The sequence below is a fragment of the Leiobunum rupestre genome, chromosome 4 (assembly GCF_980474605.1).
Source record: "Leiobunum rupestre chromosome 4, qqLeiRupe1.1.hap1, whole genome shotgun sequence".
Taxonomy (NCBI): domain Eukaryota; kingdom Metazoa; phylum Arthropoda; class Arachnida; order Opiliones; family Sclerosomatidae; genus Leiobunum; species Leiobunum rupestre.
In genome coordinates, this window is record NC_143387.1 from 9486538 (window position 1) to 9512533 (window position 25996).

Genomic DNA, 25996 nt, shown 5'->3' on the forward strand with positions numbered 1-25996 from the left:
TCAGTTGTGGTTTCAGCAAGATGGCGCCCCTCCGCATTTTTCCCGGCAAGTAACTGAGCACCTCAACAACGAGTTTCCTGAAAGGTGGATAGGGAGAAATGGTCCAGTGCATTGGCCAGCAAGGTCACCTGACCTAACACCGCTGGATTATTTTCTCTGGGGATTCGTTAAAGCAAAGGTATACGTCACGCCCATTGAAACTAGGGAGGAACTCATTAGACGAATAATCAGTGCTTGCCGAGACGTCACACCAGAAATGGTAGAGAAAGCGTTTGAGAACTTAATTGTCCGCGCACAAACCTGTGTTGCAGCCAATGGTGATATTATTGAAAATGTTTTGTAAAAATTTATGTGAATAAAATATCTGCATTTAAAAACCAAACGTGTACATTTTTTCAAGTGTGAAAACTCTACTACGTTTGTATTAGACTTGTTCCCTTTTCAATTATCGTTTCAAACAATCGTAATTTGGCTTCACCAACTTGTAAATTTTTCAAGCTCGAATTTTCACTGATAAATAAGTTGTTTTTCGTCGAGTGAACAATTTTTAAGGGTTTTCGATGACGGCCTACAACTTTATAATAGAAATTTTTTATCTCGCACCTAGTGGTCGAAAAATAATTTTTCAAAATTGGTGAAAAACATTACCGAAAACGCTCAAATTTCTCAAACTGATGTCCCCCGGTATAGAGAATTGACCTTCCAAATTTGAAATCGGTACTATAAATAGTTTTTGAAAAAAAACACTTTTCCGAGCAAAAAAAAAAGACCCTGTATATAAAATATGTAATCAATTTTTTAAAGACTTCACTTTTGTATAATATTCCAGGTGATTGGCATTTCTACGCATTGTGTTATTTCAAAGAATATATTAAAAAAATAAAAAGTACTAGTCGCGAAATTGGTCCTTATGTTTTATTTCTTAGTTGAAGGGAATTAAATGAGATTCACAAAGACTAAATGTAAGTATATCATCTTTTTATACCTTTACCACAGGGGCTGGAAAAGGTTTAGTTTTAGGGCTGCTTGCCTTTCAATACCCAAAAGGTACATGAACTTTATAGTAAAGTAGGTTAAAAGTAAATTGTATGAAATGTTTGGTATATAATGGTTAGAAATAAATTAATTTTCCAATTTTAGTCTTTTTATAAACCCTAATTTTTAACAGTTGGAAATTTAAAAATAAAAAATTATTTGCTCTGATTACTCTTTTGAAACTTTCTATTGCAAATTTCCACACTTAATAGAGGATAGGGTGAGACACTCCATAAGTCTGAATTTATTTTGAATTTGCGAACAGAAATCACGGTTGGTAAAAATCAGAATTTGATTGGTTTGATGTGCTTCCATCGTCAATCAAGTGCGAATCAGAATTACTCGACTTTTACCGAGTTTTTTCCAATGCAATTTTAGCGCATTTACTTTTTATCAAAGCCAAAGTGTGAAAGATCAATATTATAATACAACCAGTAAAAGACCATTTTTGAGAAAGGTGATATTTTAAACATCTTTGTAATCAATAAGGTGCTTTCAATACATTGTAATATGAAATACACCTTTTAGTTTTTTCTCAAAGCGAGCTTTGATTCAAGTAGGTCATTTTGAAAATATTTTGAGATGATGTCTCGCGCAAGTGTTTTTATATTAATGGTTCACTACAAATTGAAATATCTTATTAGGATCATTAAAATCTCGCGTTGAGAACACCAATAAATGTCACAGCATATATCACATTCTTATTATTGTGAGCCTAATCTTTTATCACTATGTACAACAAGGTCATTTTCGTCACCAAATAAGATCAGATACACCTCCATGTGCATAATAAATAAGTCTTTTATACTAATTGAGAAATTATCTACATCAGAATATAACTTTGCTATTAATATTAATATTAATTGAAAACTAGGTTGAATCTAAGACGTGGATATATCACTTTCATATCAATTAAAATTAATTAATTGCATTGATTTTAGGTTACTGAAACCCAAAAACGTAACGTGGATTTCCGGAAATGAGTAGTTCCGGGAATATTTCCAAATTACAAATTCCCCCTTTTTATTATGATGGCCGGGCCATTGTTCAATAACTAGTTCATGATCTTCGAAGAGAGATGTGATGTAATCGTTAAAAAACTAACGTTATCTTATATTGTTTTGTTTTATCATTTGTATATAAAGTCATGGTTTACATTTTTAAGAAACAGTTAATGTTCTGCTTTCGAATGGTATGTCTTGATTCGAGCTTACAACACATGGTGGCAACGGTAGGATTCCGGTAATTGAAATCAGTCGGGATTTTTTTTGTTTACGCGTTTAGTGTGTCCCTATTTTAGTTCGTTCATCGTGTTAGCAGGAAGAACAAGCTTAGACCGCGCTTTCAGAAGACAGGACTAAAGACGGATCGTACGGTGAACCAAACTTCGTCTGATAGCCACCCTCAGTGTGGAAATTGTGGATGGAGACATCACAAGTCATCTATTTGTCCGGCCAAGGCTGCGAAATGGAATAATTGCCAGAGGGTTGGTCATTACGCAAAAGTCTGTAGGTCCAAGAAAAGGGTCCAAGCGGTAAAAAGCCAAGATACTGATGTATTTTTCATGGGATGAGTTTCAAGTGTCAGTTCCATTGAGGTACAGCGACGATAGTCTCAAGTAATTCTTATTAACAACTCCTCAATAACGTTCAGAGTTGATACCGGGGCCGATGAAACGATTATAAGCAGAAATTCAATCTGCAGCTGTCACCGCCAGAGAGACCATTAATTGGACCGGGCAAAGGTTTCCTACGATGTGATGGGGCATTCCGTGCAAAAGCTGAATACAGCGGTTGACAGATTCCTATCATGGTCTTGGTCGTTGATGGGCTAGATCAACCACTGTTGTCCAATACTGCAAGTGAGCAGCTTGGACTGGTAAAGCGACTTTTCGGCGTGGAACTTCCGGGACCTAACACCTCTGTCAAGCCTAAAGAAGAGTTCCCTGAATTGTTTGAAGGGCTGGGGCACGTGAAGGCTGCATATACGATTAGACTGAAGCCGGGTGCAAAACCGTTCGCACTCTCAAATCCAAGACAAGTTTCACTTCCGTTGATGGTCAAAGTCAAGGCGGCGTTAGAGAAAATAGTCGAGATGGATGTGATTGCTCCGGTAGACGAACCAACTGATTGGTGCTTTGGGGTGGTAGTCGTGCGCAGCCCCAAAAGGAAGGGGTAGTCCCCAAACCTGAACAGTCCGTTCGTATATGTGTCGATCTAACGCCACTTAACCAGTACGTGGAGCGACAACTTCATCATTTTCCGGTTACTGAGCACATCCTGGAGCAGATTGGATTCGCCAATTCCGGATTTTGGCAATTTGGTCTTGCTGAAGAATCTCAATAACTGACGACCTTTATAACTCTATTTGGCCGTTTCAAGTTTAAGCGGTTACATTTTGGGATCTCCGCGACGCCGGAGTTCTTCCAAAAGCGGATGTCAGAGCTGCTTGTAAACCTGGACGGCATTCTTCTTGATATGAACGATATCCTCATCTTGGGTTGTCACGATGTGCATCTTCGGAAGGTACTCGGGCGTCTGGGCAAATATGGTCTAACTTTGAATCCGGATAAATGTGAGTTCGGCGTTTCAAGAATAAAGTTCCTTGGCCATATTATTGATAGTGAAGGGATTCACCCTGACAATCAGAAGATTCTCGCTATTGTGTAAATGAAGCCGCCAACAAACACTACTGGGTTAAAGCGATTTCAGAGGATGGCGTCGTATCTGGGACGATTTTTTCCGAAGAAAGCTGATCTGGCACACCCACTGACGGCACTACTTCGCGGTACAGCTGGTTGGCTTTGGGGGCCGAGTCAACAGGAGGCTTTTGACGAGATCAAGAAGTCCTTAACAAGCTCACCTGTCTTGGCCAGCTATCATTCTTGGCGGAAAACGATCGTATCTTCTGATGCCTCGTCGTATGACCTGGGAGCCGTTCTAAAACAGAAACAGGATGACGTAAGCTTCATGCCTGTTGCGGGGCGCTGGGTCACTGGAACCTCATGGGTGTTCCACACTCGTCATTCTGTGACCTACTAAGGAGGGTAGTTTGCAGTGGAAGAGGAAGCCACTCTAGTCCTCAGCTGTGCGAGGGTGGGTCTCGGGCAGCCCATGGTGTCGCCTTTTGTTGGGCCGTGATGAGGGCGTTTGTTTGCTATATGTGAGGCGGTCAAAATGGCTGTCTCACTGGCCGAACGTTGTTTCGCAAAGCGCACTTTTGTCCAGGGCTGGTTGTTTAAGGTGGCCGCTGTAGTGCTTAAGGGGAAGGGGCGCCATTTGGGGTTGTAAAAGCCCCCCAGAGGCTCCCGCCAAAATTAAATGGACGCCATTTAACACTCAAACTGATTTGCACGTCTACGCTCTTTAAGTGCTTCGTTAAATATTGATTTTTGGTTAGAAATAATAATTTAAATTACAAAGTTAGCGCCGAGCTGTACATAAATTATTATTTTTTAATAAACCACAAAATTTACAGGGTATACCAGTGATTTGTGTGATTAAATATATTTTATAATATTTCCAAAATCTGAAGGTCGAATTTCACTTCCTTCAGATGACTGTACATCTATTATGGGCACTTCGTCTTTTGGATATGAGAGGGAAGAAACTACGCCTGCTGGTAATCAGCCATTTTTAAATCGGTCATCAGTAACGTCGTCTTCTCTCGGCAGTGGTTCATCGTCAAGAACTAATTCAAGCTCTGACACAGAAAATGATAATGAAAAATACCTGATGCTACTACACAACAGCTTGGATGTTTCAACTCCACCAAACGAAAATGACCCAATCGGAATTAAAAAAGCTTTTATGGAGAAGCATCCAATTCAATTTTGTGAAGGAAAAGGAACTAAATTGCTATTTGACTCGTCAAAACTTTATTACCGACTTTTGCCAAATGGTGATAAAATTCACAGAAAATGGTTAACATATTCGATTAGGCTTAACAAAGTGTACTGCTCCTGCTGTATGGCGTTTGGAGGTAAAGATCATAGAGATTCATCATTTATGATCGGACATGACGTTTCTCCTAAGCGTACTCTATTCTTCACTACCCTCCCCCTTTTCGGCTCTCCGTTGCTACGCAACTCGTTTTGAAATTTTTAATCTTTAGGCTTAGTGTCTCTTTTCGGTTTAATAGTCGCAAGCCAGATTTCCCGCACGGTACCGACGAGTCCCAAATAGGACGAAACCGGTCCACCGTTGGAATTTCAGGCTTCTTTATTTCAATTAATTTAGTTTTGCACTCGAAGATCTATTTGGTCCGAGATTCGAGTCTTTTGGTTTGCTCGAAGACCTATCGGTACGAGCTCTTTGTAAGTTTTTAAATTTCTTCAAATTTGTTTTGGGTTTACCTTTTTTTCCCTTTTCATAATGGACTTATCTACTTATTCGCTAATTTTTTCATATTTTTAAATCTGTCGAGATTCAAGAAGACTCTCCTTATCATGAACTCGCGGCGAAGGCAGCTTTTCTAAGCCTAAAAGTTCGTGATATTTCAACTCTTCTGACTAGTAACCAAACCAAAAAGCGAGAAGGAGAAGTTCACTACAGAAGATTGGTTGTTCAACGTTTAATTGATATAGTTTTGTTTATTGGAAGGCCAGGCATTGCGTACAGAGGGGTAGTACAAGGGGCGTATACCCTTGACTCTAGAGAAAATCATGGTCATTTTCTTGAACTGGTCATGTTGATTGCCAATTATGATGTGATTTTACAAAATCATGTCAGAAGGTGTATTTAAGACAGCAAAAAGCACCGACTGAAAATAATGAGCAAAAAATGGCTGCAAGAAAGTTAACTAAAAGACCGAATGAACTAGGCTCTTTGTTGTCATTTTGGTCAAAAAACTTTATCAACAAGCTAATCAAAGTAAATGGTTCGATGGGCCGTAATGTTATTTGGCAGGACTTTCACAATAGCATAATATAAACCATGATGGTAAATAGTACACAAGATGTAGCTGTTATGGACCCGTTGGCAATTTGCGTCCGCTATGTCATTCAAGGAAAGATATATGAAAATCTTTTAGAAATAACAGTAGTCGATGATTCAAGTGGACTTGCTTGGTACGAGCTTATATAATCAAAATTAGCCAAATGTGGCATTCCAACATCAAATATTATTGCTTGTTCATTTGACGGAGCTAACAACAGGAAAGGCTGTTATAACGGTCTACAATCTCACTCGAAAAAGGAAAACAAAGATCTTATTAACACTTACTGTATGGGACACGCAGTGAACTTGGTAGTAGCTGATTCAACAGCAAAGCTGCTCCACGCAGAAAACGTATTTGGATTAGTGAAGGAAACTGCTGTTTTTTAAGCTCGTCTTACAAAAGAATGGCCGTATGGGAGACGGAAACAAAAAAAAACTTATTGCCCATGAAAAACTGTACAGGTTGCAAAAAAATAGGAGCCTCAAGGTGGTGGAGCAAGCATAAAGCACTTTCTTCGATTTTTGACGAAGAGTTGTTGTGAGGAAAATGTAAACACAGGGAAACAATCAAATCTTATTACTGTTTTAAAATAAATAACAATTGGAAGATTTGACTGCAATCAAAATTCACGGCAAGAAATTTGATAAGTCAATGGTCTAAATTTGAAAACCTATTTATTTCAATTATTTAACTAGATTTATTTCTGGTTACATCTCCGGTTTCAAAATATTTACAGAGTAAAACCATTGACTATTCTACCTCCTCGAACTTGGTAGAGACGCTGCTTCAACAAGTAAATGATAAAAGGAGTGATAAACACTTTGAGGTTCTGTATTAAAAAACAAAATATTATGCAAGTAGAGTGAATAGCACTTTAGAAGATAACGAAATTGATGTAGAAATAGAATTGGATTTCAAGAAAAAAGAACTTCAAAGAAAAAGGTAAAGTATGAGATTGTGCTAGGACAAGTATCGAAGAAAGATTTAGTCGAAACAAAGAAATTTTAAACGATTGTTCCTGGTTAGACATTGAAAAATTCAATGAAATTGTAAAGCTTGATAGTTTTCCTACGGAAGTCCTTTGTAGAATTTCTAAACTTCGTAAAATTGAAAGAAGCCGGTGTTTATCATGCGCCGTTTCTGTTCTTTTTGAACTCTCACAATCTGGACTGTTTACTAATAACCATTAACCTGTATGTAGCTTACAAATGTGTACTCACTATACCTTGTACACAAGTCACCTATAAAGGGTGTTTTTTAAACTGAAAATAGTTAAGGTCTTGTCTAATTAAGGTCGATTCTTATGTCTAATCTCCTTTTCATGAACGTAAAAAGATTTATTTTATAACTTGGGTGAAGATATACTTATAGATGAAGTAGCTAGGACCAGTGAAGAACTGACCAAAAAGCTTTTAGGTTAGTAAAAAAATCAAATTATTCAACACATAGTAGTTCACAGATCACAGTTTCTGTAAAAAGTTTTAAGCTTAAATGTTAAGGGTTTTTGAATTTACCAACTAGTGTTTTTTATTTGTTTCCCTATAAACAACTATTTAGATATTATTCCATATCCGCACACCGCCCGGTAAGGTGGGCCCTCGGCTAGCGACTGAAGAGGGGCTCCAAAGGAGCCAGTCCGGGCCTGACGGTAAAGAGTTTCTATTACAATTTTCATTACAGTGGGTATTTGGATTGACTTTTTATTGATTCCTAAGTATTTGAATTAACATTGCGAAATGTGATTGTTTAAGGAACATAATACAATGGGTTAGTATTTTTCTTAAAAAAGTGTACCGCACTTGTATATTTTACTTTCGTGAGCGTTCTAATAATTGTTTATTTTGTATTTTATATTTCTAATTTTTGTTGCTTTGTTAATTTAATAACGTTTTAGGCCCGAAGTTGGTTTTTTGTTTTATTGATATTAAAATTTGTTGAAGGCAATAACATTTGTAATATTTATTTATAATCAAATATATTATACCGGTTGGGATAAGACCGGGATAACATTTTTAGGAGGACGTTCTTAGTACGGTGGTATATCGTTGAGTGCTGTGTCCAGTAGTTAATACGCCCAAGGCAAACTCTCCCGAGGAGAAGTATATTTTGGCCGAGGGGCAGGTCACTTCCATTTTGGGTGCGTCTTAATCATACTAAAATGATTAAATCAGGGTAATTGTGATAATATCAGGGTAATCAAGATTAAAAAATCTAATCAAAATTAGAAAATCTAATTACGATTTAAACGAGATTTAATCATTCTAATCATGATATAATATATTAAATCAGGATTTAATCATTTAAACGAGATTTAATCATTCTAATCGTGATCTAATCATCTTAATTATATTTAATCATTTTAATCACGATTTAATCAATATAATCGGTCGAATCGAGAATTTACATTAAAATCAAAACTAAAGTACGATTTAATCATACTAATCACGATATAATTTTTTAATCAGGATTTAATCATTTTAAACAGATTTAATCATTTAATCATAATTAAATCAGATTTAAACATTCTAATCATGATTAAACTTGATTTAATGAACTTAATCGTGATTAAATTGAATTTAATCAAAATTATCACGATTAAATCGGATTTAATCTTTTGAGGGGTGCGTCGTTAATCAAGGAAGTGACCTGCCCCTCGATTTTGGCAAGCTTGCCATATTGTTTTCAAAGTACACCGAAAATAATAAGAAAAGTTCGCCAGTTCGCAAAAGAAAACATTTTAAGACAAAAATGAATGATAACCTCTACATCTAGGAGCAACAAACACAAGGAGAACGCAGCTAGCCTTTAAACACGCTAACGAAGGGTTATGTACGAGTTTCATTGGACGAGCGTCACGAGCCTTTACGCTGAACGTTTTACGAGCGGGGGGGAGAGAATTTTCCGAATTTTCCCCTTCCGACGGCAGCAGGCGCTAAAGCGTCTAGCCAATGAAAAACGTAAACAAGAAAATCCACGACTTTTGACGGGTTGCGTTCTCCTTGTGTGGGGTGTTGTGTTTGTTGCTCCTAGCTCTCCATTAGTAAAAGGACCAACAAATACGCGTGTTATTGTGCAAGAATTCGAAACAAATTATTGAATAACGTAAATCGAGAAGAGATGTCAAACGACTCCAAATGGAAAATACTCTTGAAAAACAAATTAAAATATGAAAGTGTAATAGGAAAAGGTTTTAACAAAACATCAATTTAAAGTTTTAAGCTTTGCCTAAAAAGTCCAATGGGAGGATGAAGCTATAACAAGAGTTTTTGCTTTACGGTATCATCAACAGCGAAATATACCTTTACCAAATATCTCAACACGATACGTTAAAGTTGGATTACATGATTCATGAATATTATGAAAACAAATGGAACACATAAATAATCATCAACAACAGCGAAATATACCTTTACCAAATATCTCAACACGATACGTTAAAGTTGGATTACATGATTCATGAATATTATGAAAACAAATGGAACACATAAATAATCATCAACAGCGAAGTATACCTTTACCAAATATCTCAACACGATACGTTAAAGTTGGATTACATGATTCATGAATATTATGAAAACAAATGGAACACATAAATAATCATCAACAACAGCGAAATATACCTTTACCAAATATCTCAACACGATAGGTTAAAGTTGGATTACATGATTCATGAATATTATGAAAACAAATGGAACACATAAATAATCATCAACAACAGCGAAATATACCTTTACCAAATATCTCAACACGATAGGTTAAAGTTGGATTACAAGATTCATGAATATTATGAAAACAAATGGAACACATAAATAAATCTGTCATTTTAATATTTTGCGAAGTTAAAGTGAAGTCAGTATTAGAATACGAAGTTAAAAAATTACCAGATCATGGGAGAGCATAGTCAACCACAAGTAATAATGGTTAGAGGATTATTTACAAGTTGGAAGCAGCCAATTTATATTGGTTTTGTTGAGAAAATGACCGCTTCAATTTATAATGTCGTAGCTTGCGTAAACGACAAGAATCTGTAAATCAAGGACTTTGGAAAGAGCTAGGTATTTCCATTAACAAAACTTTTTCCAAATCCAATTAATCCCCCAGATCCAATTTATTGTGTCTTTGGATGCTCCTTTTTTTAAACTAATTCGAAACCGGTTTCACGTAATAGGCTTTAATTATAATGGCAACCTTATATCGAAAGGACCAATGCTAGCCTTATTTAAATTAGACTGTAATGAATTGTGCACCTGCCACAGAAAACTCCACTTGGCATGTGAAAGAACGCAACGTCAAAATGTAAGAAAGGAAGCAGAGTTGATGCCTCATACCGTTATGAAAGCTGATATAAGAATGAAGTTTGGTGAATTAGGAGGGTATAACGGAGATTTAATCAAAACTGTCAATCAGTGGTTTGCCATCATGAACAGCTATGCTTAAGATGATTCTTGTATGACAAAAACTGGATTTGGAATGCACATTAATGAACAAATGAAGCATTGACCAAGCTGGCTGACCTAATGAAACACGCACTACCTCTTAAGAAAGGTACAATGCAAGTTTTTTAAAAAAGCATAATAATCGCCATTAATTTTCTATGAAATCTATATTACCAACTTAAAAATATGGGGTTAAATAAATCCTAACACACCGCCTTAATCAACATTGTATCGATAATTTATTTCCTCAGTGACCTACACGAGGTGGCCTGGATGATCATCCGACTCTTGTTAACGCGCTCTTCAGAATTTGTATCGTACAGAAGTATATAATTACGACAGCCGCTATACAAGATGAATACTACTATATAAAAAAAATCCGAAATGACCCCAGATGACATTGAAATCAGCGACTTTATAGATAATGTGTTTTAAATAAATAAAAAGTGCTTTTGATGTAGGAAATCTATCAAGCCCACCAACAGTGCGAAAAACTACGTAAAGTTTTTCAAATAAGGATTATAACGAGAAAATGATTAAAACACAAGCAAAGATAAACATTGAAAAAACAAACTCAAACAGATAACGTAGGAGAAGATCTAGCTAGTTGGAAGGTCATTGAATTCAATAAAGCTTTTCGTAACTGATCTGAAATGTTTAAACAACTTAGAACTTCATCACTGCTATGTCTTCCCAACGTTGGTGTCGCAGTTAAGCTATGGTGGAATTATTAAACCATCTCATAGCTTTTTGAGTGATGTTCGTTTCTTTCAAGAAGAATTTCTAAAATACCAAGAAACGAATGAAGAAACTATAAGGATTGGGAACGACAAGGGAATTGTTAATGTTGTAACCAATTTAATTTAAACAGAGCAGTCCAAATACCCAAAGGAACTCGTTTTTGATTTAATAAAAAGCGAAGAATTATAAATATGAATTGCAGTAATGAAATAAAAAAGTTAAGCCTCAAGATCGGAAAAAAGAAAAAGATGAAAAATATTACATCCTGAACATTTTTACCAATTATATTTGTTACAACTAAATTGTCTGCTACAAATTACCCTCCGTTTTAATATTCCTAACCTTTTGTTATTTAAAAATGTATTTTGAATCTTTTGGACGTTTTAGTTTGGGAATTTCTATTAGTGTTTTATAGCGGATGAAAAACAAAAATATGGTGATTGTTATGATCTCGGGTTTCGACTTTTTTTAATTTTTTAATGGAATAGTCAATTTTTAAAAATATAATTTACCATTAAATCTAAATTTATATTTGTGTATGAGAGCTTATCGAATGTAAAACTAGATATTGTGATATTAATTATATCCTTAAGCAATATTAATAGTATTAAATTTCATTTGACGTCCTATATTGTGACGCAATATTAAAGGCATTGAATTTCATTTAAAATCCTATTATCAAGGTCATTCGTTTGAATCGCATACCTATTAGAGTTCCATACAATGTTCAGTTGTGATATTAATGACTGATCATTGTACTCAAAAGCTCAACTATTTTAAAGTTTTGTTATTCAAAAATTTACCATTAAAACTAAATTGAGCATTTAGTTTAACAAAATCTAGAAAAATATTTAAAATAATTATTATTGCAATATTATACTAGTTTGCATGTAAAATAACAATAAGTATAAAATTAATAATTTTACTACATAATATTTCTTATATAATAATAATATAAATAATACATTTCAAAATATTGAAATCGCCTTTTATTTTTAAACCCTTCAAAAAATACAAAAGTAATTACTAATAAAAGGTTGCAACGCCAGTTTGTCTAATGCGACAAACACTTGGTTCGCAAATTACCACTTGCAAATTCTCGATAACTATTTCATAATTTTTCGTTTGTTTGCCAGTGACGGCGGCGATCATGGCTTCTGGATTGTCTTCGCCCACTGCGCGAAGTTAATGAAGTTATAATTTCCCAATATTACTAGTACCCGGAAAATTGCCTAGGAGAAGTTAGATTGCACGTTGAGGTGGATGAAACGTTCAAAACTCTAATTAAATACAACCGAGGCCAGCCATTACCAGGATAAACCATATAGATTTTCAGTATGGTTTGTCGTGAGATCAAACAAAATCTTATTTCCAAATAAAGAACAAGGCTTTGTGTTATAAAGCTAAATGAAAAGGTACCTTGCTGATGGTAAAATTATGGTATCAGACTACATGTATATGACATCCTACTTAAATTGTGGCTTGCGTTACAGGTGCGATCATCAGTAGTAGGGTTCTGCTACCCATGCTGGATTTGTCACCTGTCCGGGCTAAGTGGACGCTGGCGTAGGGCACTTTGATGATAGACCTCTGGTGGTATGGTCTTAGTTACTAGGTACACCGGGCTATAAATTCTGACACACTGTTTAGGGTACCTGACAAAGCAGAATTATACAACATTATGTGCCAAACTGTACTAAAAAGGGGAAATTTTCAATTTGTAAATATTCCCGGAGCTTCTTATTTCTGGAAGTTCACGTTAATACTTTGTTTCAGCAACCTTAAATCAATACAATTGCCTGATTTTAATTGATTTAAAAGTTATCTCCCCTACACTAAAATTTTAAGGAAAACTACCTATATAGCCTGTTTTGGTAGTATTTTGGCTAAAATCCTGGAGATAATTTTAGTAAAAATGGATTTTGTTAAAAATGCAAAAGCCATTAGCCCAAAGTCAAGCGGATGCAGAGCGTTATTATGCACTTCTGATTATAGTTATGAAAGTTGGCATTTAAATGGAAAATACGCGATTATATGTCTTCCACCCAATCCAACCCTTGAACCGTATCTGACACATTTTAAGTGAACGATTTATTTGTAACATTGATAAAGAAAAACTTCAACAAAAATATCCAAACACTTACCCAAAATGGTGATTCGCATAAGCTGTTCAAACTATGCAACATTTTTTAAATTTACTTACAAAACTAAATAACGTTAAATCGAATAAATATCGAAAGCTAAAATGTACGAGCTACCTCGAGCCAAACGCAGAGTTTTTCAAAAACACGACTAGTCAAGCTGTGGTACAAATTACAACTACCTTCGACCGCGAAACATTTTTGAAGCGTCTATACCGTTCGGAGTTACATCTGCACGTAATCAGAATTGCTCCATTTATTTTGTTTAATGATATTGTTTTAAAAACTTGGTTAATCTCCGAAACAAAAGAGTGAATTTTAAAGAATTTCTTCGTTTTAATATGAAATGGTTCTGAAGGATGAAGTCTTTTTTATCATATCAGGCTTGACCCAGTAACATTGCTAGGGATAACGATAGCAAAAATATGTTAGGAGACGTAGGAGGATTATACTACCAAGACGGCAAGCTTATCTGTGTAAAAAATTAAATAAATTCAGAATCACGTTCTCTTATAAATCTATAAACATTAATATCTATCCTTTCGAAACGTGCCTCTTCTTGAGCCCAGTAAATGATGGACCTTTGGTTATATTTCACCTATTTTTCTGGGTATCTGAGCTTTTTGTTAAATAAAGCGTTAATAATCAGCTAGGCAATACCTTACGCCTTAGTCATCAAGCGACTTTTAAAGCCTTTAATTCAGGTGGCCGGGATACAATGCGTAGGAGGGTGGTAACAAGCCCTTCGTGCAACGCGAGCCAACAGCTCCTTACACTAACTTTGACCGTTAACCTCTACAAATTTTTATGGATGGGGAAACCAAACAGCTCAGAGGAAAACCTCGTAAGCCAGTGGGGAGAAAACTTGGAGACTCAACGCAGACGGAGTTGTTCCGAGTTTTCATAATATGTTTCTGCACTGAGGAATGAACTGCCTAGCAAAGGAATAAATTATTGGTTTGAAATAAAATGAAGTATTATAGCTCCTGTTAAGTGTTCTGAGATACGAGAAGTGTACGCTGTACATTTACGAAAATGTATTTCTCGTTTCCATGACAATTCGCCGTTTGGAAGGTAGAGGCTTATTTGTCATTTCGCATGTTTTCGATGGTTAAAGTGTAGGTGTGATTTGGCATAACGTCTGTTTGATAAAAATGTTTTTAGAAGGTGCCCTAAATTGCTCTAGCCAGCGGGTATTCTCAAAAAGCATTTCATATACGTTTTTAATTAATTAATTAATTAATTAATTAATTTCAGGAAAATTTAAAAGTATTTGATGTTTTAGATTTTTTTTTACTTTTGACCGATAGGTGATGGAAGAAAAATGTCAAGAAGAAAATTGTAGAGCATACTTGAAAACGTACAAATAAAGTTTGTTCGATCAAAAAAGACCTATTGGTCACTTAGTTATGAGTTCCCGAAAAAAAAACAAGTTCGTCGTAAGAGACAACTGGATTTTCCTGGAGCCTTAATTGTTTTTTAAGACTAATTCATATTAAGGTATCACAAGTTCATTTCATTTATATAATTAGTGAAATAATGTTAAGCTGGTCCAACTTCGACCTACTGCTAATTTAACAAATCATGTATATTTTGTTTAATTTGTACAAAGGTTAATTTTCGATTTAATATTTACGTTCCTTAGGATTGGTTTTACAATCACCATGTCTGTCTGTGAGTCTGTCGGTCTGGGTTGCAAACGCATACGAACTTTCGGGGCAAAGTGTACTCACTGCGTTCGCAGTTTCTTGGAATTAGGGGAAAGCTTTTTCCAAAAAAGCCCTCTTTTTTGTCATAAAAAGTATAATTTTTTTTCAATTTACGTTAGTATCGGGCGGGATTCAACCTGAGCCCTCCTGCACGACAGATGAGAGTTCTACCATAGAACCATGGTTACATGGTACGCTTCCGTGAAAATTAGAAACTCTTCCGAGGAGAAGTATATTTTGGCTTGCCAACTTGTTTAAATAACAAATCACCTTCGCAAGTTATTTCCATTGAGCAACGCCCTTAAATGGTAGAATTATTGTTTGGTAAAGCCAATCATAACGGCCGTAGAATATTTCATTTATTAAGTATGAGCTACCCTAACACAAATCTAATAATAATAATAATTAGCAAGGCTAATACCCAAGGCCCCACCTTGAAGCTGTTCGAGATTTCCAGTGGGAATCTCATTCCTTTTGAGTGAGGTGCTGGTCGACAAAACGTTAACGACGAAGACGTTGCATATCCTCAAGCAAGTATGAAAATAAACTGATAGGTTTACGGTTTATGTTTACCCTCGACTACTTCCAAAAGGTCTAGTGTGAACGCGGCTTATTTGTCTTAGGCAAAATCTAAAACCACCATAGGATTCCTGGCGTCGCACACATGTGCCTTTTTATATGTTCAATTATTTGGGTTTATTTAAAATAATAATAAAAATAATCAGCTAGGCAAATACCCAAGGCACCACCTTAGGCCGAAGTCATCGAGCGACCTTTGAAGCCTTTAATTCAGGTGGGCGGGTTACAATCCGTAGGAGGGTGGTGGCCTTTCATGCCACGGGAGCCAACAGCGCCTTACATGTTTTTATGGAAGGGGAAGCAGAAGAGCTCGGGGAAAAACCCCATAAACCAGTGGGGAAAGAACTTGCAAAATCAACGCAGAAGGAGTTCCTCCCAGTGCCACAAGCAGGGATCAAACCCGGCTCCTCTTTCTGCGAGGCGATAGTGATAACCACTCCGCCACCCCACCCGCAATATCATTAATTAAATTATATAATTCTAATATTTTAAACGGCTTCCGTAAAAATGGACGATTCAGCGTATCAGTTTTAAATTTACATTATTTTTCCGTATCTTTACGTTATCGGTTTCACTTTAATAACCTTGGGTTTTATAGAAAGTGCTTTCATATGAAGGAATTTTATTCGAAACTAAATTTAAAAATAATTTGGTTGAATTGAATTATTCTATCGCCTTCTGAAAAAGGGACATATTTTATTCAAAAACCAGTTCTGTTACGGTCAAAAAGAATGGGCCGAAATAATTTTATTTTTAACCCGAAATAACTAAAAAATAATTTTTTTTCGATTTTAGCCCAAGAAGTGCAAGCGCAGACCTAGGTTTGTCAAGGGGCCACGTCTGAAGGACCCTTCATAGACATAACTGGCATCTATATCAATCTACACTACATCAAACTCTTCATGACGGAGATATGGATCGTCGATTTGAATTTTCTAACTGAATTAGCAATATATCAATAGAAATCCCGACGTTTTGGATAAGTGTTCGTGGTCAAGGGGTGGACCTTTTTACCACCAAAACATGCACATGTAGAGTGATGTGAATCTTCAGTGGGGATTTTCTTACCATAACCAGGTGCAATTTCGGTTGAACGTGTGGCCGGGTCTTGTCGGGGATCGACTCATTTGCCTTTTCTTCTGTCAAATCGACTTATTGAGAAGAACAACTAAGCTCTGTCGCAGAAAGAAGTTGCGGGCGATTTGGAAGACATTCCTTTGGCCAACTACGGACGTATTGGGTTCCAACATAACCCAGCAAACCCCACATCAAACACGAGCGGTTGTGGAGCACCTTAATGCTGAGATTTAACAAAGATGTATTTTAAGGAATGGTCTACTGCTTTGGCTTCCGCGGTCCCCAGAATTCTCACCAATGGACTTGGCCTTTGGTGCTTCATCCAAGCTCATGCGTATGCGAACCCTGTTACAAGCCTGGAAGGTTGATGTCAACGATTTATTGATGATTTTAATAAAGTTACTCCGATATGATCCAGCGTTCATTTCGAGAAATGGTAGATCGTGTTGAAGCATGTATCGCAGCAAACGGAGGCATCATCGAACCGTACTTCTAATTTCTAATTATTTTTGGTTGTTTAAATAAAAAATTATTATATGCAGAAATAAATCTTATTCTGTAAGTACTATGTTTTGTAATCTAGAAGGGCAAAGTTATGCCAGCTTAATTTAATCTAACTAATTGATTTAAATAAAATAATTTGTGATACATTGATATGCGTAAGGGTTCAAAAATAATTTAAGCTCCAACAACTAATTTGTTTTCATGACCTCATAACTAAGTGACAAATAAGTCTTTTTCGATCGAGCAAACTTTACTTGTATGTTTTTAAGTATTCTCTACAACTTTCCCCTTGACATTTTTCTTCCATCACCTACCGGTCAAAAAAAATTTCAATTCTTTTTTTCTGAAATTTAGTATTGAAAACGTTCAGAACTAAATACAAATACCCTGCAAATTTCAAAATTTATCTAAAATTGATTTTGAGAAAAACACGTGGTCAGAGCATTTTGGGACACCATACAGAACCAAGAACCGAATTTTTCATTTAGGAATATTTAAATATTTTATTAAGGTAACGTATATGAATATTTAAATGCTTTTTATGATCCTACAAAATTATGTAAATGTTTCTTAATATAATTTAATGTTTGATTTTTTGTAGCGAGAAAATGGTAAATGCTGTGTAACAATTGGTAGGTTTCCTGTTAACTATTTTTTTCTGAATAAACTATAGAGACGAGTTGGGTACTCGATTAATTCGGGCTTTTTACTACTGTCCAAATTCGTTAGTTGTGTCCAAACGCGTGTGTTCTTGTTTCGTTTTCAGGTACACTGCTTTACCTTAATATATTTTCACCAATTTATAATTGAACAAGTTGGCAAGCCAAAATATACCTCTCCTCGGAAGAATTGTCCCTAGTGGTATTAATTTCTCGAGATAACCCTTAAAGATATATCTCCGCAATTTAGAGTTATTTGTTAAAAATATTAACCCATTTCTATCCCGCCCGGTATAAAATTTTAATTATAATTAAAATAATTGAGACGAAACGACCAATTTTAATTTATTCAGAATATCATAAGTTAAGTAGTTACAACAGTAAGTTAGACGTACTATAACAATGCACAATTGAATTAAACCCTTTTACAGAACAAGTTTATCAGTTAAATATAATACGAAGCAAATTTTAATGAAATATCTACAGAGGCTTTTTGGAATTACTCGCTTACGAAATACTTGCCGCATCTTTAACGCTCATTTTATTTCAACACTCGCCCTTGATGAAGATACCGTAGATATCTGGTAGTGGACGACTCGTTCACTTCCTGTTGACGTTGTGACGCATACCACATGAAAAAGACCAATGCCGTCCAATTTCCAATATCATATAATGACTCGCACACCCAAGAAATCATTGACTGCGTTAGAAATCGTAGATATCCAAATATCCACACTAAATGTATTTACAAGAAGCAAAAACCTTACCATCAACAAAGCACAGAGAGCCACTTGACTAACCGACAGCTATTAAAGCAATTAACGTTAAATTATCTCCTTTGAATTAACAGAACTATATATAGGTTGTTAAGAAAGTGGACCACCCACAGGGTCTACCCTTTAACCCTCTAATCTCGGCTGACTGCGCTAAAACAAGATTTAACCTTTAAAAAATACCAGATTAGGCCTTCATAAATTCATTAATAAAAAAAGACTTTATTACCTATTATGCATACGATGCCTGTCTTAATTTCAGTGAATCTAAGCAGCTATCGGTGGTTCTGTGGTAGAGCGCTCGACTGCCAAGCCGAATGGTCTGGGTTCGAAACCTGGGTGGCGCATTTGTTTTTAATCAATAGAGAAACGCTAAATTAGAATTTCTTCGATGCAATAATTTCAATTTCAATTCTATTTCAATTAAACCAAAATTTCGTAATCTATTAAATACGCTTCCGATAAAGCTGAAGGTCTAATTTTCAATAAGGCGTAACAAGTGTCGGTGGTTCTGTGGTAGAACGTCCGCCTGTCAATCAGGAGGTCTCGGGTTCAAATCCCGCCCGATGCGATCGCAAATTGATACTAAGACGAATACCGTGTACAACTGGTGGAAACCCTGCCATTGGACGTTGAGAGGTAGCATTACACTCAGCACTCGGTCCGTCCCAAAGTCATTAAGAAGAAGTTGGAGAGAAAACGCCCATATAAACACAACAGACTCAACATGCACAACCATCAGAACACAAACACAACAAATTCAACACTCACAACCTACGCATAAACATTACATAAACGTAATACACCAAACCGTCACGACGGTGAGCGAAAAAACACCATCCAAACCAAACCGCAAATGCATCCGTTAACGCTCACCGTCACACGGTGGTTTTGCCAACCCTTTGAGAAACTGCGTACGCAGTGATTACACTTTGCACCGAAAATGCGAACGCGTTCGCAGTCCTGACAGACAGACAGACCCACCCACAGACCTACCCACAGACCCACCCACAGACCCACCCACAGACCCACAGACAGACACGGTCGTTGTATAACCCCTCCTAGGGGACTTTGTCCCCTCGGAGAGGTAATAATAAAAAGGACGTACATTCGAAAAGACCTTGGGGGGGGGGGGGGCTGGTGCGGTTGGTTGTACATCTGTACCCTCCGTTCCACTGCCACTGAATAGCTATTTAGTAATTAAATAATTTAAACAAATAAGTTCCATAAAGAACATAAGATTTTCACTTTATATGCGCTCCTCTGCATTCAAAAGCTTCCCATTGCAGAAATATAAATTTTCGAAAGTAACTAAATACGCGACAGTGTCCGTCAGTCGCAAAACTCTTAAAAGAAAGCCGAATAAAATATATCAGTGAGGGAGTACGGCTTTTCTTTTTGCACGATCCTATACGATTCGTTCAGCGTTTTTAAAGCTTATTCGAAAAATAAGAAATAATAAACCAATGTAAATTTGTAGAGGGGCAATAACATTCATTGTCTCTTCCAGTTAAATTTCTAACATTGCCCCATTGCCCCCTTTGGGTTCCTACGCCGGTGATCGGAAATAAGTGTATTCGTAAGAATTGTATACGTATGTGTATACAAGTGTATAAGTAAGTGTATCAGCAGTAAGATTTTGCCATTTGGAGCCGTTGCAGCCGTTGGAGCCGTGTGGTTCCAATTGTTTTTAGCTTACCTAAGCGTGGTTGGTATAAGAAAAGGATTATCGGTACTTAGATTACAGATTAAGCAATGGCGGACGCTGAAACTTAAAGTAAACACGTGCGGTGTGATGGATCAATAGTTTACGTCATTCCATATGAGGATAGAGTAAATTATACATCTCGTAAGTCGTGTTTGTTTACGCAGCGAATAAAATGTGTGTACGAACCTAAACTGGAACCAATACTGAAACTTAAACCAGAACGCATGGAAATCAGTGATTGTATGCCTTTGTAGCGCGTGACTGGTATTTGCTAGTAAACATTGTAATACAGACGCATTGAGTGGGGGGAAAGGTATAACACGTTTTAAGGTCAAACTGCAACTGAAAGTATTAAAGGTCGATATATTCACAGTAAAAAAGCCTCGAAAACCCAAAGATAAGCATATTTTCTCGGAATTCTTCGTAACCACAACCAGACGTTGATTTCAAAGAACATTGATAATGTAAGTACTTTATCTTTTATACTTAGTAATTTTGTGAATAGTATTAAGCCTTTGTCGTTTTAAATTAGAGATTGCGTTACTCTACAGCATGGATGTATAAATGAACTACGTACTCTTTGCGCCATCTGTAAATGATTTTTGTAGTTGTTTCCCCTTCGGGCGGAAGTTACGTATGTCAGTTTTTCGAGCGTGCGCGGGGGGGGGAGGTTAAAATTGTTGTCACGGATTTGATTTGAAGCGTGGTATTGCAAAACTTTCTTTAGAAATCGGCCTAAAATGTGAGTATGATATTGTCTTGAATTCTACAATTTAAATAATATTTTTTTAATAATTTAATATGAGTTACTCGGGTCAGCACACCTATGAACAGGGCCGTAACCAGGGGGGGGGGGCGGTCGGGCCGTGCCCACCCTGAAACGTATGGTTATTTTTTATTTTTTTCCATTGCGTGCCCCCCCCCCCCTGAAATCCAATCCTGGTTACGGTGCTGAGTTTAGTCAAAGACAATTTAAATAGCGAGAATGAAGATTTTAGTTCTGACTCAGATTCTGAAGATTTAAATAGCTCAAGCACTAGTTCAGAAAGGTGTTGTAAGTTTTGACTTAAAATTGGAAATGTTTGAAACTACATTAGCAATATCTTGTTTACAAACAACGAATTTGTCGAACGAAATGTCGTTTCATTTCTCCGCTAGCTAGTTTGTAAGAAAGGCTTAGTAATTTTGACTATTTTAGTGATTTGGAAGAAAGAATGGACCAGTAATTATATTGCTTACCAGACCTGCGCAAACATATAATCGAAATTGCTACTGGTGGTGATAGGGAATTCCCAAGTCATTACATACGAGGTTGTTTTGGTGATGAAATGGCTCGTTTCTCGAAAATGAATATTCGTTAGAGACCAAGAGCAAACGATGAAAATAAGGGTATTCGTCGAACATATCTATAATTCAGTTACAGATCTCTCACGGCGTTCCATGTCTGTGTCATCTACGAGCAACAAACACAAGGAGAACGCATCTAGCCTTTAAAACGCTAGAGCAGTGTTGTGTACCAATTTCATTGGTCAAGCCTTTACGCTGAACGTTTTACGGGTGGGGGTAAAGACAATTTCTGAATTATCCCCTTCCGACGGCAGCAGGCGCTAAGGCGTCTAACCAATAAAAACTGTACACAAGAAAATCGACGACTTTTGACTGGTTGCAATCTCCTTGTGTGGGGTGCTGTGTTTGTCGCTCCTAGGTGTCATGTTGTTCTCCGTGGAGGGTTGCTCGGTATAAATGAAAACTGTTATGGTGAAGAAATCTCCAGATATAAGTCTTTGCTACACCAAGCTCGATACTTTCAAGTTAGATTACCATACGGGGATACACAATGAAGAATGCAAGGATAATATCTTCATTGTCGATATTCGGCGACTTTGTCCACTGAACCTCTGTTTAACTTTTTCACTGTTCACGAAACCCAGCTAACTACTCGAAGCATAGTTTATAACTAGTTTAAATAACTGGCTTATTAAAAAATCTTTACCATAATCTCGACCATAGAACAACTCCACAACAAGAACGAGCTGATCGCGAGAGTAAGGTGCACTAGAATTGTATTAACAATTCCAAAAACAAGTTAAAATATGGAAAGTAAAGCTTTAAATAACCAGCTAGGCTAGGCTTGCGACCACCCTCCTACACATTGTAACACGGCCACCTGTTCAAAGGCATTATGCGTAGCTAGATGATTAAACAGTAATGTTAACTCTGCTTTGGAATCGAAGTCTAAAACCAAAAAAAAAGGAGTACAATTTTTATCGCGTTATTGAAAAAGCTCTTACCGCACCTTCTTTGGACCAACTATTTAATTGATTTCCTCAATTTAAATTTTTCAAACAATCATTCTTGTGGACAGACCATTATGCTTAAAGTCTTCTGAAAAAATAGCTATTGCCAGCTTGTTTTTTCCAGATCTTACACCTTATCGAACAATTGACCTTTTACGAAAGAACCAACGTTACTATTAAATTTTTGACTTTGCTCTACAAAAATTTGTTGTAAGTAAAAAAATTTCGTTAGCAGATCCTTCAGACAAGGCTTAGTGCCTTTTTAATTAAAAATCTCAAATATGCAAATTTTACGAAGTTTTTTATTTACAACAAATTTTAACAACGCATATAGAATTGCTATCTAATTTTATTTCTAATTTGCTCTACAAGTTGCTGTCGGAAACTTTTCAACTAGAACCTATGGGTATTTATTTTTAATAAACCGTGCACTGTTTTCCGATATTCAGAAATTAATAAAATAACGCCTTCCCTACGTAAAAAGTATACCTTGTAAATTTTAGGTTTCTATAGTTAATGGTTTTTGAGAAAAATACCGGAACAAGCAATTTCGAACGCCCTATATAATCTAGCCGATGATGAGGAATCGGAGCACGAAGAATTACTTCCAGATTTGTATGACAGTAATCTGTATTATGAATTGAAAAAATATTTTTTTTTGAAATTGTGCAATTCCCAAAATTTAAAATATTAGAATTCTTATCGTTATGTCCTCCAATTCCTCAACAGCCTACGCCAGATAATATAAACAATCTATATTTGGAATATCCGGTTCTTTGAGAAGACTAAATGCTTCTTTCGGAAGAGGTAGATTATTACGTATGACCGTAGTTTTAATTAATGAGAATTTGGACCGGATATGATCTGAGGAAGGACGAACAATATAGTCTCGCTTACGTTACTATTCTTAAAATAATCATTTTAGCAAAATTTAAGTTTTGAAATAAACAATTACTTTTTTTTCTTTCAGAAATTCCCAAATCTAGGCTAGGTTTGGGCATTATTAAGGATCATTTCTAAGGTGGCCGATCTAACAATTTTTTCACTGTCTGTACACCACCCAAACCGAAAAGATAATTTTGAGTTTAAGGCAAGGGTGGAAAAATCCAGATTTGTTATAAAATGTTTATCAATTTGGTTATATCCGTAAATTATTCGTTTTAACGCATATATTGTAATATTAGAACAGTTTTGAATACGTTCTTACCAATGTGTCATTGATTTAACTCGAAAGTGTGTTTTAACAACCAGGTTATACGTCTGGTAGTACTTGTTTATAAGTCAAAGCCAATACTGGATGAAGGTTTAACTTAGAAAACGTTTAAAACCTTTACCAAAGCTCTACAGTGAAGTGAATCGAAGATACAGGTAATTGTGTATATTTTGTCCGCCATCTTGGAAAATCACGCTCCAGAGTCGTGGATTTTTAGTATGTAATTCCGTCTTTACATGTTTGCCAATTTTTATGTTTTTGGGGTGATTGTTGTGCTATTCACAAATACGAAACGCGTTTCCGAGGCTAAATTCGATTACAATCAAAGAATGCTTACTGTTGCTGAGACTAACTATTATATTAATTATAATTTTATTGTCTACTGAAGTTTCGCAAAAGCTGATAGCAATAGAGCGTTCTATAAAATCACCCCAAAACTGGCCAAGCATTTCATACAGACTATAGAGCAAGTTCAGCAGGACTTGTTTTTCTTTGGTTTAAGAGAATTCGGCTTATATCCGGTCTTTATATGAATATTTTCATGATCCAAGTCTCATTTTAAACCCGTGGATTGGGGACGACTATTTTGCTTATTTGCCATCATAAATTTATGGCGCGGAAAATCGGAAATTAGTGAAGCCTAGGTTAGCAACTATGCTACTCCTAAAAATCGACTGCTCTCAATTTATTACGGGTTTGCCAGATAAATATTTGTCTCTCACACGAAAAACCGGCCAAACCTTCACCTCCTGCGAACTCAAAAGGGGGAAAGCACACCACACCGATTTTATAGAACGCTCTATTAAAATACAAATGATTCCGTAGACAATATTACCGAAAAAGTGAATTTCTAAATTTTGCACGTCAAATATTTTAAGAAACATAAATGCAAATTAATATTATATTTTCTTGGAAAAATGACGCAGTTGTTAAAGGCTTGATTTAAAATGCGCCTTTAATAAAAAAAGCCTCGTTCTGGAAAAAATTGATCTAACTAGTATTATTTATATAATAAAATTTCCTAAGAACTATTTTACAAGATTGGCACTTTTGGCGAGACTATAGAAAGTAGAATCTTCTTGTTGCAACAAAATACTCGGGGCGTCGAATTCTGAAACAGTTCCGTGATCAAGGACTAAAACCCTGCAAAAGATTGTGAAAATAAAATGATCAATTCCGACGTTATGTATAAAATGTAGACTAAATCTATTTGTTACAAATACAAATTTAAAACCTTGCTACGACGTTTTACATTTAATTTAAGTTTTATTTAAGCCCTATATTATAGTAGGCGATGAAAATTTCGAGGCTTTCTTTGTATATCAAAGTGATAACTCATCAAATGTATAAACAAAACTGGTTTTGTGCAACTGATACTCGAAATCAGTGTTGCCCAAGCAAGACTGCTATGTCATTTATTTTGGGAAGAGTAAAGTTCAAAATTTAACAAATGGCAGGCATCTCTGATAGTCCGCCGTTTGGTGAGCGAAATGAACGTTCATTCTATGGTCTGTTTAGTTTAGTGTTAAATTGTATCTCGTCTTTGTCGAGTACAGCTTTATTTTCAACCATTTTACCTCTCCGCCCCTAGGAGGGGTATTACAATCACCGTGTCGGTCGGTGTGTCTGTTTGTCTGTCCAGGCTGAAAACGCATTCGCATTTTCGGAGCAAAGTGTAATCGCTGCGTTCGCAGTTTCTTGGAATAAGGGAAAAGGTTATTCCAAAAGCTCCCTCTTTTGTCATTGAGTGTATTATAATTTTCTTTTACGAATTGGGAGTGTACGTGAATAATCTTCGACGTTTGGGACGGACCGAGTGCTGAGGGTTACGGTAAACATCTCAACGTCCAAATGGCAGGGTTTCCACCAAATGTTCACAGTATACCTCTAATTATCAATATGCGATGGTATTGGGAGGGAATTGAACCCGAGCCCTCCTGCATGACGGGCGAGCGTTCTACCAAAGAACCACCGATACATATGTTACGCTTCATTGAAAATTATAAACTCAGCTTAGCGGAAGAGTATTTATTAATACTTTTTAAAGTCTAAATTTTTTTACGTATGAAATGTTATAGGTAAAATCTTGTTTTAGCGCAGTCAGCAAAGGTAGATGGTTAAAGTGTAGAAACCGTGTGTGGTCCACTTAGTTAGTTTTTTGTAATTTATTTACGGGTTTTCTTATC

General features: G+C 36.1%; 2 protein-coding genes across 2 annotated transcripts in view; both read right to left on the bottom strand.

Moving 5' to 3' along the window:
* LOC149946021 (ATP-binding cassette sub-family C member 1-like) overlaps positions 1-13535 on the bottom strand; it is a 71002-nt gene extending 57467 nt beyond the window's left edge. Inside the window, exon 1 of the mRNA XM_090171604.1 lies at positions 13295-13535. Within this exon, the coding sequence (XP_090027730.1) occupies positions 13295-13336 (42 nt within the window). The 5' untranslated portion in view covers positions 13337-13535. The remainder of the gene's footprint in view (positions 1-13294) is intronic.
* An 11303-nt stretch (positions 13536-24838) lies between these two features.
* LOC149946023 (ATP-binding cassette sub-family C member 1-like) overlaps positions 24839-25996 on the bottom strand; it is a 34615-nt gene continuing 33457 nt past the window's right edge. Inside the window, exon 19 of the mRNA XM_090170710.1 lies at positions 24839-24953. Coding sequence (XP_090026836.1) covers positions 24839-24953 — 115 coding nt within the window. The remainder of the gene's footprint in view (positions 24954-25996) is intronic.